This window comes from Anabrus simplex, chromosome 7 (assembly GCF_040414725.1).
Source record: "Anabrus simplex isolate iqAnaSimp1 chromosome 7, ASM4041472v1, whole genome shotgun sequence".
Classification (NCBI taxonomy): Eukaryota; Metazoa; Arthropoda; class Insecta; order Orthoptera; family Tettigoniidae; genus Anabrus; species Anabrus simplex.
The window spans coordinates 246,505,943-246,520,169 of NC_090271.1; the positions used below are offsets into that span (position 1 = coordinate 246,505,943).

Genomic DNA, 14,227 nt, shown 5'->3' on the forward strand with positions numbered 1-14,227 from the left:
AAAATTATGCATGTATGTATGATTCTTCCAGCATAGCCCTCATACAGTGTTGGTACACATATGACTTACCATCTGAAATAAATGCTGTTGGAGGAAAACACCCCTAGCACTCCTAGGGGAGGAGGTGAAATAAAAAAATAAACAAAAACGACTAATATCAAAGTTGAATCCATTGTTTATGAGGTTGCTGAGCTGAACTGTGACACTCTGGATGCTGGTTAAGTCATACTTCAGCTGCAATCAGAATGGATGTTGAGAAGGGGTGAAAATTAATGTAAAAATAACCGAGATTATGGTTGTATGTGAGTATGTTCCAGAATAACTCAACGAAATTTTATATACAGATGACCATCAGGAGAAAAGAAAAACCTGTGCGGATGGAACATCCCAAGCCCCGCTAAGGTTGGAGAATGGGAGGGGATGACACGTAAAAATAATGGAAAATAACCTATATTAATGTCGTCCGACTCCTTGGCTGAATGGTTAGCCTAGCGACCTTCGGTTCAGTGAGTCCTTGGGTTTAATCCCCGGTTGGGTAGGGGATTTTAATCGCTTGTGAATAATTATTCTGGCCTGGGGACTGGCGGTTTGTGTTTGTCCCAACACTTCTTCATAATCAAGGAACATACTACACTACCGACCACGACAGGAACACGCAATAGTGATTATATTCCTCCATATAGGATTGGTGTCATGAAGGGCATCCGGTCACAGAACAGGGCCAAATCCACATGTAAGACGGAGTTTGTTCTCTGAAACCCACAGATGTGGAAAAAGTGGTAGAAGAACCTATACTAATGTTGAATCCTTTGTTTATGTGTCGCTGAGATTAATTATTGTTACGCTCTGGATACCGCTAAAAGTCCATGTTCAGCCTCCATTAAGACAGGGGTCTGAGATGGGCTTAAAAGTAAGTAGTCTAAAATGACCGAGATTAGTGTTGAATCCACTGCTTTTGGGGTCGCAAGGATGATTGGTGGCAGTCCTAATGACAGTTGAAATCGTGTACATCGTATCTATAGTGTGATGGGTAAATACATATCGTTATCACTTATTATATTTTTGACAGGGTCAAATACTTCCCAGTCAATTCAAACTTCCATAACAATAAAGTTTTATTACATAAAATCAGTTTCATGGTCCGTATCGCACTTCAATAGATTCACAATTAAGTATTTATTATTTTCCACCTAGTCGATACAATGATTGCTTAAGGCAATTTAATGGTTAAAAGTGGTACATGTTTCATATTTCATCAACATCTTCAGCCACACAACACTACAATTGTAGTAATAATTTATATATTTTCTCTTGAGTTTTTGTTTGTTTTAAAGTTGTAAATCTTATGTTAATTTTAAGGACACTTCCTCCTAAGCATTACTTTGTCAATTTTATATATTTTTCATCTAAACAGTGTTATGTGGCTGAAGATGTTGATAAAATACGAAACATGTACCACTTTTAACCATTAAATTGCCTTAAGCAATCAGTGTATCGACTAGGTGGAAAATAATAAATACTTAATTGTGAATCTTTGAATAAAGTTTTACTCGAAAATTAAATAATCTAAAACTTTAAATCAAACACATTTCAATAATTCTAAAACTACATCATAGATCATAAAATATCAATCAACATTTCAAAAAGGAATTCTTTAAAAATTCACTTCACACATAACTAACTGGTAATACAAATCGTTAAGGTAAACATTCAAAAAATAACCGAGCAACGCCGGGTACTACAGCTAGTAATAAATAAAAGGAAATAACACATACTCTACTACACACAAATAAAGAGGAAACACTTACCCGTTTTCTAAGTTTCTCTCTCATAAACTTCCGGAAAATATTGAGAATGACATTAACGTAAATAGGTGCATTAATGAAATCCAATCTTCTGGTACGTAATGGGTAACAGTCCTATGTAAAAAAAAAAAAACATATCTGGTTAATATTACACAAGGTAATGTTTAAACAAACCTATTACTGTACTAACACATTTTCATCTTACAGGGTTAATATCCATGATGTTAGTTCCCCTAAATTAAAACACACACAGTGATAAAAATCATCATCATCATCATCAGTACAGCACTTAAACTAATGAGATTTAACTAACAAAAACAAAATAGCATAAATAAAGCTTGAATTTACGTCATATTCCTAACAATCTCAATCAATCAATAAATCAATCAATCATTGATCTGCATTTAGGGCTGTCACCCAGGTGGCAGACTCCCTATCAATTGTTTACCGGTACCTAGTCTTTCCTTAAATAATTTTTAAGAACTTGGAAAATTTGGAACTCAAAATTGACATTAAATAAAATTCATCTATAGACAAGGACAGCCACTAAAGTGTGCTAATTGCAAATGTTTTACAGTTCATAGATATAATCAATTTATCAATCATCATTGATCTGCACTTCAGGCTGTTGCAGATTCAAAGCCAAAACTGTTTTATTATAACACATTTACAAACTATAGTTTGAAATGTTCACTACCCAATTTGTTTGCATCTCCACCTGCAGCTAGATACACTTATAAGAACACTGACAAGTTGCGCTAAGCCATCCATATAAAAGTCAGGAATCATCTTTTCTTTTTTATTAGGATTGTTTATAGTCACTTTAACTCAAAGGTCTTAATGCAACTCTTACAGATGGTTACAGAGTAGTAATATTGTAATTGGCTAGCGTTAAGCCAGGGATGGTCAGTGAAGTGGCTTGTTGAATATCCTTTGGGACAAAGCTAGAGGTACCGATGACATTTTTGGAGTTAGCGATCTCTGACTTTTGTGAATTCTTTTGAAGTTGAGGAAATAGGGGGAGATTAAGTTTGTTAATTTGGTTAACATTGTGATGGGAGGAGGAGTCATCTTTTGGAACTGAAACTTTATTAGGACAATCTTTGGCCAGGTGTCCTTTGGTATCACAAAGAAAACAAGTGGGAGAGACAGATGATAGGTAGATCCAGTAGTTAGTACCATCATATTCAATATGGAGGGATTCGGGGAGTTCATCCAAAATCATTTTGAATATATATTTGTCTTCAGGAGCTTACAATGTGGGAAAATCCTGGAATTGACAAGCCTGCTCTAATTGGGGTAATCCTAGACATGATTTTCACACCAAGTTTTAACAATTCCTCTTCGATAACATAGTTTGGGATCACAGGACAGATGTTTAATAATATAAGATGCTTGTTCTTAGTTAGAAGGGGTCATATTTTCAGTGTACACTGTTTAATAAAATCTTGAGGTTTGTCAATATCAGATCTTCAACAGCTTTCTTACTAGAATGAAAGATGCATATCCTTCCATTCGATATAAGTTTACTGGTACGTAAAACAATCTGAATATTACTAGGGGTTGTAAGTTTCCTTATAGCTAGCAAAAAATCTTTAATACTGATCCCAATATGAGATTCAATTACAATAACTTGTTATTTGAAGGGGTACGATTGTATTGGAGCAGAATAGCTTAACCTTGAATTACGTTCTTTACTAGTTCTGACAGTTGTCATTTCGTTACCAGATGAACTGTTAGGATGTGGAAGGTTATTTACAGTGTTATGATGATTCGTTGGCTAACTTGGTGTCTGTTGAGATAAAAATCAGTAATTTCTTCATTCTTTGAATTTGATAGATGCCAACCTCTATCAACAGAGGTGGCCATTTTGAATGGGTCAACAGAGGGATTTAGGTTATCTGTATAATGTATCACTTCACACAAGGACCATGGATATAATGTGAGATATCTTACTTACAAGAATGTAGTAGGTGATCCAAATATTTAGTTCTGATCTCTCATAAACTAATGTAATGATTACAAATGATTACATGGCAAAATTTGATCAAGAAAATTAATTGGGAACATCACCAGTCAGTCCCTTCTTGATCCCCCCAGGAAACTTCTTGCAGCATCACTGACATACCTTTGTTGTTGAGAAAGATTGCTGTTCAGATATTTCTTAGGTTTGATGAACAGAAGAATTTGTAAGCTACGAAAAAGTTAAATATGATAAGCACGAAATTCTAGGGGTAAGGCTCATTTCTAAAGATAACAGGCAGTGGAGTGTACAGACCAGGAAAGGGTAGCGCAGATGCTGATTCAGGATTATTTGATAAGATAATCATCCATGTGGGAAATAATAAGGAAAGGAACGTGATTGTAGCGGGTGATCTCAATTTACCAAATGTCAATTGGGAAGGTAATGCGAATGACAGGAAGCATGACCAACAAATGGCAAATAAGTTAATATGGGAAGGGCACCTGATTCAGAAAGTGATGGAACCAACTAGAGGGAACAATATTCTGGATGTGGTGCTGGTAAAACCAGAGGAGCTCTATAGAGAAACCGAAGTAATAGATTGTATTATTGATCACGAAGCGGTTTTTGTCGTAGTTAAAAATAAATGTGAAAAAAAGGAAGAGATTAAAATTAGGACTGTTAGGCAGTACCATATGGCTGATAAAACAGGCATGAGGGAGTTTTTAATAAGTAACTATGATCGGTGGAAAACGGTAAATAAAAATGTAAACAGACTCTTGGATGGGTTTAAAGCAATTATTAAGGTATGTGAAAATAGGTTTGTACCTTTAAAGGTGTTAAGGAATGGTAAAGACCCACTATATTATAACAGGTAAGTAAAGAGACTAAGAAGGAGGTGCAGGTTGGAAAGAAATAGAGTTAGAAATGGCTGTGGAAGTAAGGAGAAATTGAAGGAACTTACTAGGAAATTGAATCTAGCAAAGAAGTCAGCTAAGGATAACATGATGGCAAGCATAATTGGTGGCCATACTAATTTTAGCAAAAAATGGAAGAGTATGTATAGGTACTTGAAGGCAGAAACAGGTTCCAAGAAGGACATTCCAGGAATCATTAATGAACAAGGGGAGTGTGTATGTGAGGATCTTCAAAAGGCAGAAGTATTCAGTCAGCAGTATGTAAAGATTGTTGGTTACAAGGATAATGTCCAGATATAGGAGGTTACTAATACTAAAGAAGTATTAAAATTTACCTATGACAGCAATGACATTTACAGAAAGATACAAAAGTTGAAAACTAGAAAAGCAGCTGGAATTAAGAAGGTTTCGGGGGATATACTAAAGACAATGGGTTGGGATATAGTACCATATCTGAAGTACTTGTTTGATTATTGTTTGCATGAAGGAACTTTACCAAATGAATGGAGAGTTGCTATAGTAGCCCCTGTGTATAAAGGAAAGGGTGATAGACATAAAGCTGAAAATTACAGGCCAGTAAGTTTGACACGCATTGTATGTAAGCTTTGGGAAAGCATTCTTTCTGATTATATAAGACATGTTTGCAAAATTAAAAACTGGTTTGATAGAAGGCAGTTTGGGTTTAGGAAAGGTTATTCCACTGAAGCCCAACTTGTAGGATTCCAGCAAAATATAGCAGATATCCTGGAATCAGGAGGTCAATTGGACTGTATCGTGATTGATCTGTCTAAGGCATTTGATAGGGTAGATCATGGGAGACTACTGGCAAAAATGAGTGCAATTGGACTTGACAAAAGAGTGACTGAATGGGTGGCTCTGTTTCTAGAAAACAGAACTCAGAGAATTAGAGTAGGTAGCTTTATCTGACCCTGTAATAATTAAGAGGGGAATTCCTCAAGGCAGGATTATTGGACCTTTATGTTTTCTTATATATATATATATCAATGATATATGTAAAGAAGTGGAATCAGAGATAAGGCTTTTCGCAGATGATGTTATTCTGTACAGAGTAATAAATAAGTTACAAGATTGTGAGCAACTGCAAAATGACCTCGATAATGTTGTGAGATGGACAGTAGGCAATGGTATGATGATAAACGGGGATATATGTCAGGCTGTGAGCTTCACAAATAGGAAAAGTCCTCTCAGTTTCAATTACTGCATTGATGGGGTGAAAGTTCCCTTTGGGGATCATTGTAAATACCTAGGTATTAATATAAGGAAAGATCTTCATTGGGGTAATCACACAAATATGATTGTAAATAAAGGGTACAGATCTCTGCACATGGCTATGAGATTATTTAGGGGTTGTAATAAGGATGTAAAGGTGAGAGCTTATTTGTATCTGGTGAGACCCCAACTAGAGTATAGTTCCAGTGTATGGGACCCTTACCAGGATTACTTGATTCAGGAACTGGAAAAAATCCAAAGAAAAGCAGCTCGATTTGTTCTGGGCGATTTCCGACAAAAGAGTAGCGTTACAAAAATGTTGCAAACTTTGGGCTGGGAAGACTTGGGAGAAAGGAGACGAGCTGCTCGACTAAGTGGTATGTTACATTACAAGTAATAAATCTCATTGTAGATGTACACTGACTGACAGAGCAAATGCAACAACAAGGAGGAGTGGTTCGAAAGGGATGAAAGTTGGGGAAAAAACAGAGACGGCACGGACGAATAATTGATGTTTATTTCAAACCGATATGCAGGTTACACAATGCGCACGGCATCGACTCAGTAGGATGTAGGACCACCGCGAGCGGTGATGCACGCAGAAACACGTCGAGGTACAGAGTCAATAAGAGTGCGGATGGTGTCCTGAGGGATGGTTCTCCATTCTCTGTCAACCATTTGCCACAGTTGGTCGTCCGTACGAGGCTGGGGCAGAGTTTGCAAACGGCGTCCAATGAGATCCCACACGTGTTCGATTGGTGAGAGATCCGGAGAGTACGCTGGCCACGGAAGCATCTGTACACCTCGTAGAGCCTGTTGGGAAATGCGAGCAGTGTGTGGGCGGGCATTATCCTGCTGAAACAGAGCATTGGGCAGCCCCTGAAGGTACGGGAGTGCCACCGGCCGCAGCACATGCTGCACGTAGCGGTGGGCATTTAACATGTCTTGAATACGCACTAGAGGTGACGTGGAATCATACGCAACAGCGCCCCAAACCATGATGCCGCGTTGTCTAGCGGTAGGGCGCTCCACAATTACTGCTGGATTTGACCTTTCTCCACGCCGACGCCACACTCGTCTGCGGTGACTATCACTGACAGAACAGAAGCGTGACTCATCGGAGAACACGACGTTCCGCCATTCCCTCATCCAAGTCGCTCTAGCCCGGCACCATGCCAGGCGTGCACGTCTATGCTGTGGAGTCAATGGTAGTCTTCTGAGTGGACGCCGGGAGTGCAGGCCTCCTTCAACCAATCGACGGGAAATTGTTCTGGTCGATATTGGAACAGCCAGGGTGTCTTGCACATGCTGAAGAATGGCGGTTGACGTGGCGTGCGGGGCTGCCACCGCTTGGCGGCGGATGCGCCGATCCTCGCGTGCTGATGTCACTCGGGCTGCGCCTGGACCCCTCGCACGTGCCACATGTCCCTGCGCCAACCATCTTCGCCACAGGCGCTGCACCGTGGACACATCCCTATGGGTATCGGCTGCGATTTGACGAAGCGACCAACCTGCCCTTCTCAGCCCGATCACCATACCCCTCGTAAAGTCGTCTGTCTGCTGGAAATGCCTCCGTTGACGGCGGCCTGGCATTCTTAGCTATACACGTGTCCTGTGGCACACGACAACACGTTCTACAATGACTGTCAGCTGAGAAATCACGGTACGAAGTGGGCCATTCGCCAACGCCGTGTCCCATTTATCGTTCGCTACGTGCGCAGCACAGCGGCGCATTTCACATCATGAGCATACCTCAGTGACGTCAGTCTACCCTGCAATTGGCATAAAGTTCTGACCACTCCTTCTTGGTGTTGCATTTGCTCTGTCAGTCAGTGTATATAAATATATATATATATGTAAAGCTTTAGGCTAAGATTTATTTTCGGCTGATGATGCTTACGACGGTTAAGCGAAACATGTCCCATCTTACAACGCCTGTTGTAATGTTTATTTCCTAAATATAAGGAAAGACAAGTATTGGAAAGTTGGTGTTAACTATTATTCTTGTTTTAATGTTCATAAGTGGTATGTTCCGAGCTGTCAGTGGAGAGATGGCGTGGGAGGACATCAGTAGACAAATAAGTTTGGATGGTGTCTTTAAAAATAGGAAAGATCACAATATGAAGATAAAGTTGGAATTCAAGAGGACAAAGTGGGGCAAATATTTGTTTATAGAAAGGGGAGTTAGGGATTGGAATAACTTACCAAGGGAGATGTTCAATAAATTTCCAATTTCTTTGCAATCGTTGAAGAAAAGGCTAGGAAAACAACAGTAGGAAATCTGCCACCTGGGCGACTGCCCTAAATGCAGATCAGTAGTAATTGATTGATATAGAGGATGGTTGCCTATAAATGCACCGACTGACCGACCGACCGACCGACCGACCGACCGACCGACCGACCGACCGACCGACTGATAGGAAAGAATCGTAAATGCATATCGAATAATATTCGTGGAGTGTGATTGTTAAACTGGAACTTCTCTAATATCAGTAATGTTTCTATGCTTCTGCAAGGCAAAAATGTGATGTTGGACTAGTGATGTCTTGTCAACATGAAGTCTTCACAGTTAGTAGCAGTCTTTGAGTTAACAGTAATGCAGTGTTGCAAAACTAAGAACGAATGCCAACATCATAACTCTGACAGGAAGTCGCCAAAAGTTTTCTGGTCAAGGGAAACATCCTTACTATTTCAGCTGCGATGAAACTTTATGTCTGAACTCCCTGGACTGACTGACTTGAGGTCAAGGTAGTGCTGCTAAGATTCAGTATCATTCAAAACCCTATGTGGAAATGTTTCACTTTCTATCAAATATGAAGGTAGAAGTCCTCTCTGTTTTTATTACTGTGTTGGTGGGGTGAAAGTTCCTTATGGGGATCGCTGTAAATACCTAGGTATTAATATAAGGAAAGATCTTCATTGGGGTAATCACATAATCACATAAATGAGATTGTAAATAAAGGGTATAGATCTATGCACATGGTTATGGGGGTGTTCAGGGGTTATAGTAGGGATGTGAAAGAGAGGGCATACAAGTCTCTGGTAAGACCCCAAATAGAGTATGGTTCCAGTGTATGGGACCCTCACCAGGATTACTTGATTCAAGAACTGGAAAAATCCAAAGAAAAGCAGCTTGATTTATTCTGGGTGATTTCCGACAAAAGAGTAGCATTACAAAAATGTTGCAAAGTTTGGGCTGGGAAGACTTGGGAGAAAGGAAACGAGCTGCTCGACTAAGTGGTATGTTGATGTACATGTTGATTCCCATAGCGAACATCAACTATTTGTCCCAAATGAGTAAATTTATAATACCAATATAGTTGGCCCATTATTGGACATTATAAATTTTCCACCTAACTCATTCCTGGTTGCCAGTGTTTTGCCCCAGTGTGCTAAATTGGGCTCATCAGTTGGTAAATAGCACACCCACCAAGACACTGCCGGTGGCTCCAAGTAGCCTATGCAGTGGCCTCCGCGGTATGCACTAGCCATGCGCAAGACACTGCTGGTGGCTCCAAGTAGCCTACACAGTGGCCTCCGCGGTATGCACTAGCCATGCGTCTTGGTGATGAACTGATGAACCCAATTTAGCACACTGGGGTGAAACGCTGGCAACCATGAATGAGTTAGCTGGAAAATGTATAATGTCCAATAACGGACCAACTATACTGGTATTAAGTGGTATGTTCTGAGCTGTCAGTGGAGAGATGGCATGGAATGACATTAGTAGGCGAATAAGTTTGAGTTGGAATTCAAGTTGGAATTCAAGAGGACAAACTGGGGCAAATATTCATTTATAGGAAGGGGAGTTAGGGATTGGAATAACTTACCAAGGGAGACGTTCAATAAATTTCCAATTTCTTTGAAATCATTTAGGAAAAGGCTAGGAAAGCAACAGATAGGGAATCTGCCACCTGGGTGACTGCCCTAAATGCAGATCAGTATTCATTCATTCATTCATTCGTTCATTCATTGGTGTCTTTAAAAGTAGGTAAGATCACAATATGAAGATAAAGTTGGAATTCAAGAGGACAAATTGGGGCAAATATTTGTTTATAGGAAGGGGAGTTAGGGATTTAGATAACTTACCAAGGGAGATGTTCAATAAATTTCTTTGAAATCATTCAAGAAAAGGCTAGGAAAACAACAGATAGGGAATCTGCCACCTGAGCAACTGCCCTAAATTCAGATCAGTAGTGACTGATTGATTGAAGTTAGACATTAGTCATATGGGGACACTCACTAAGAGCACAGTTTTCCATATTATGGTGTATCTTCCTCATATTGTGATCCTGTCATTATAAGTCCGCTTGCATAATTCTTTCTTCAGTTCATCAACTTCCACCACTTGTAGTTCAGCAGGATCAACACCAATAATCTACTGCATACCCAATCCTTTCGATTCATCTTAGGAGATCTTTGACAGTGTTTTCAACAATGTATTATACCGGGAATGGCGGTATGGAACTAAGTCCCCGCAATTAAAACTTCATTTCATGCTACATGCCAGTTTAGCATCAGAAGGCAGCCAGGGACAGCGAACAATCTGTGTGTGTGTGACGTAGAGTGGGTTGACGTCACAGCCTGCCTCCCCGTGACACAGAGAGAGAGCCTACGTCAGCATGGAATGTTCGAAAGGTTCTTCGGCTAATAACCTTACTCACAGTAATAGTTGGGTAAAATCAACAACATCATCATGTAGCCCCATATTTTATCTCCATTCCTACAAGGTTTGGTAAAAATCCAGCAAGAGACAACGTTGTTGAGTGAAATGTAAAGACAGATTTTAGCTTGGTTTGTGTATAAATTCAGAGCTGCTTCCCTAAGCAGAACGGTGTGTGTCAGAGTGTGTGTGTGGAGTTCATGCGGCAAGCAGCGGGTGAGAACACAGATCCCCTATGCCACAGTCGGTCGGCTCGTGGGGACCGCAACGCTATGCAAGTGATAGTCTCATTTCGCCAAGTTCAAGACTTAGACTCCACATTTGAACTTATAAATATTTCAGCGAGTTGCAAGTGATAGTCTTATTTTACCGAGTCTCTGACTTAAACTTTATAACACTGTGTGTGGACTTGTAAATTTCCCATGATTCACGAGTGATAGAATCTAGCCTCAGTTAAGATTGATTTTAACTTTAAAGGTGATCTATTCGGACAGATGATTCAAACTTAGATTTCTTACAAGTGTTTATAACCCATGATTGATAAAACAATCTGAACAGTGATAAATTGTGAATGATATTTGCCTTGCCAACTAATTGAAATACTTCAAATTTTGTGTGTCAGATTTAGAACTCTTCAGACTGTGACAAGGGATGAGTTAATGAATTAATTTCAATCTATGACTGTGTCATCGGACTTATAGAAATCGTAGGATTTTCCAATATCTCGTGCATTCAGTGTAGACATTGGACTGTGATTAGTTTCAATCCGTGTACTATGCATTTAATCTGTGCAGACATTGAACTGTGAGTTGATGATAGACTGTGAAACGCTCATTTGAACTGTGCATTCGCTATAGACAATGAGCCATGTGTTAATGACTGACTATGGATATTTATTTAGGCCGTGCATTCATGGTAGACATTGAACTGTGTTAAGAAGTGAATTACGTATTCGAACCTTGCATTCATGGTAGACATTAGACTGTGTTTAAGGTGTACATTCACCGTGAAATTAAACTGTTTATTCATGACTAGCAATGAACTGTGCATTTATACTGTAGGTTTTCAATAGACAGTATGTTTTTGTGTGATCAAACCACGCACTGTGGAAGAGTGAAACCCATTTCATTTAATTTCAAATTAATGAACCAAATCGGTTTACAAATGAAACATTTTCCTTTCAAGTGATTCAGTTAAAATTTCATGTAACCCTAAATAAATATTTAGTGTGTGATAATTTCAAACTGTTTCAAGTATCACATTTTCTTTAGTCAATTTTATTGACATTTGATTACGTTACACTACGAGTGATTCTTTTGTTCAACATTCAAATCTGTTATTCAAGAAACTCTTTCTGTGTCCCAGGTACTAATGTGTACAGTCATAAGTCATTCCCCATGCAACCAAATCTCAATGCTCACATTACTACGTTATCCCGATCTTCTGGACGTCGTATGGATATTCCAGAACTTCTAAACTTTCCATCGTGGGAGAAATTGTGGTTCCATGGTGCCGAGAGGAGATTGATGGCAGTACGAGGAGAGCAACCGGATTTCAAGCACATCACCAGCCTGGATGAGGAAAGAACCATTTCCTGCATATTTGCTGTGTGAAGGTGATATCATTTTGAACTCTGTTAATAAATTCAGAATTTTAAAAAAGAACTTAAGAATCAATTCCAGACAGTCCTCTTCCTGTGTGAGCACTTCAATCAGAAACGGTACATGCCCTGCATCTAACTCATGCTCGTCAAAGTACTGTATTTACTGTTACAGTATCAACCTTACTAGGGGCTCAAAACCTGTGAGTTTGGAGTGGTGACTACAAGACACCAGTTGAATTACTTTCATTTACTTGTGCCTTGCTCTTCTCTCTCATCTTTCCTATCCAACCTCCCTTGACCAACTCTTGTTCTCTTCCAACCACAATGTTTGTTTGTTTGTTTGTTTGTTTGTTTGTTTGTTTGTTTGTTTGTTTGTTTGTTTGTTTGTTTGTTTGTTTGTTTGTTTGTTTGTTTGTTTGTTTGTTTGTTTGTTTGTTTGTTTGTTTGTTTGTTTGTTTGTTTGTTTGTTTGTTTGTTTGTTTGTTTGTTTGTTTGTTTGTTTGTTTGTTTGTTTGTTTGTTTGTTTGTTTGTTTGTTTGTTTGTTTGTTTGTTTGTTTGTTTGTTTGTTTGTTTGTTTGTTTGTTTGTTTGTTTGTTTGTTTGTTTGTTTGTTTGTTTGTTTGTTTGTTTGTTTGTTTGTTTGTTTGTTTGTTTGTTTGTTTGTTTGTTTGTTTGTTTGTTTGTTTGTTTGTTTGTTTGTTTGTTTGTTTGTTTGTTTGTTTGTTTGTTTGTTTGTTTGTTTGTTTGTTTGTTTGTTTGTTTGTTTGTTTGTTTGTTTGTTTGTTTGTTTGTTTGTTTGTTTGTTTGTTTGTTTGTTTGTTTGTTTGTTTGTTTGTTTGTTTGTTTGTTTGTTTGTTTGTTTGTTTGTTTGTTTGTTTGTTTGTTTGTTTGTTTGTTTGTTTGTTTGTTTGTTTGTTTGTTTGTTTGTTTGTTTGTTTGTTTGTTTGTTTGTTTGTTTGTTTGTTTGTTTGTTTGTTTGTTTGTTTGTTTGTTTGTTTGTTTGTTTGTTTGTTTGTTTGTTTGTTTGTTTGTTTGTTTGTTTGTTTGTTTGTTTGTTTGTTTGTTTGTTTGTTTGTTTGTTTGTTTGTTTGTTTGTTTGTTTGTTTGTTTGTTTGTTTGTTTGTTTGTTTGTTTGTTTGTTTGTTTGTTTGTTTGTTTGTTTGTTTGTTTGTTTGTTTGTTTGTTTGTTTGTTTGTTTGTTTGTTTGTTTGTTTGTTTGTTTGTTTGTTTGTTTGTTTGTTTGTTTGTTTGTTTGTTTGTTTGTTTGTTTGTTTGTTTGTTTGTTTGTTTGTTTGTTTGTTTGTTTGTTTGTTTGTTTGTTTGTTTGTTTGTTTGTTTGTTTGTTTGTTTGTTTGTTTGTTTGTTTGTTTGTTTGTTTGTTTGTTTGTTTGTTTGTTTGTTTGTTTGTTTGTTTGTTTGTTTGTTTGTTTGTTTGTTTGTTTGTTTGTTTGTTTGTTTGTTTGTTTGTTTGTTTGTTTGTTTGTTTGTTTGTTTGTTTGTTTGTTTGTTTGTTTGTTTGTTTGTTTGTTTGTTTGTTTGTTTGTTTGTTTGTTTGTTTGTTTGTTTGTTTGTTTGTTTGTTTGTTTGTTTGTTTGTTTGTTTGTTTGTTTGTTTGTTTGTTTGTTTGTTTGTTTGTTTGTTTGTTTGTTTGTTTGTTTGTTTGTTTGTTTGTTTGTTTGTTTGTTTGTTTGTTTGTTTGTTTGTTTGTTTGTTTGTTTGTTTGTTTGTTTGTTTGTTTGTTTGTTTGTTTGTTTGTTTGTTTGTTTGTTTGTTTGTTTGTTTGTTTGTTTGTTTGTTTGTTTGTTTGTTTGTTTGTTTGTTTGTTTGTTTGTTTGTTTGTTTGTTTGTTTGTTTGTTTGTTTGTTTGTTTGTTTGTTTGTTTGTTTGTTTGTTTGTTTGTTTGTTTGTTTGTTTGTTTGTTTGTTTGTTTGTTTGTTTGTTTGTTTGTTTGTTTGTTTGTTTGTTTGTTTGTTTGTTTGTTTGTTTGTTTGTTTGTTTGTTTGTTTGTTTGTTTGTTTGTTTGTTTGTTTGTTTGTTTGTTTGTTT

At 37.7% G+C, this 14,227-nt stretch overlaps 1 protein-coding gene across 2 annotated transcripts in view; it reads right to left on the reverse strand.

Moving 5' to 3' along the window:
- The window catches only part of pinta (prolonged depolarization afterpotential (PDA) is not apparent), a 127,911-nt gene that overhangs the window by 7,793 nt on the left and 105,891 nt on the right, over nt 1-14,227 (reverse strand). For both annotated transcript variants that reach the window (XM_067151651.2, XM_067151650.2), the window contains exon 6: nt 1,809-1,919. In XM_067151651.2, coding sequence (XP_067007752.1) covers nt 1,809-1,919 — 111 coding nt within the window. The remainder of the gene's footprint in view (nt 1-1,808; nt 1,920-14,227) is intronic.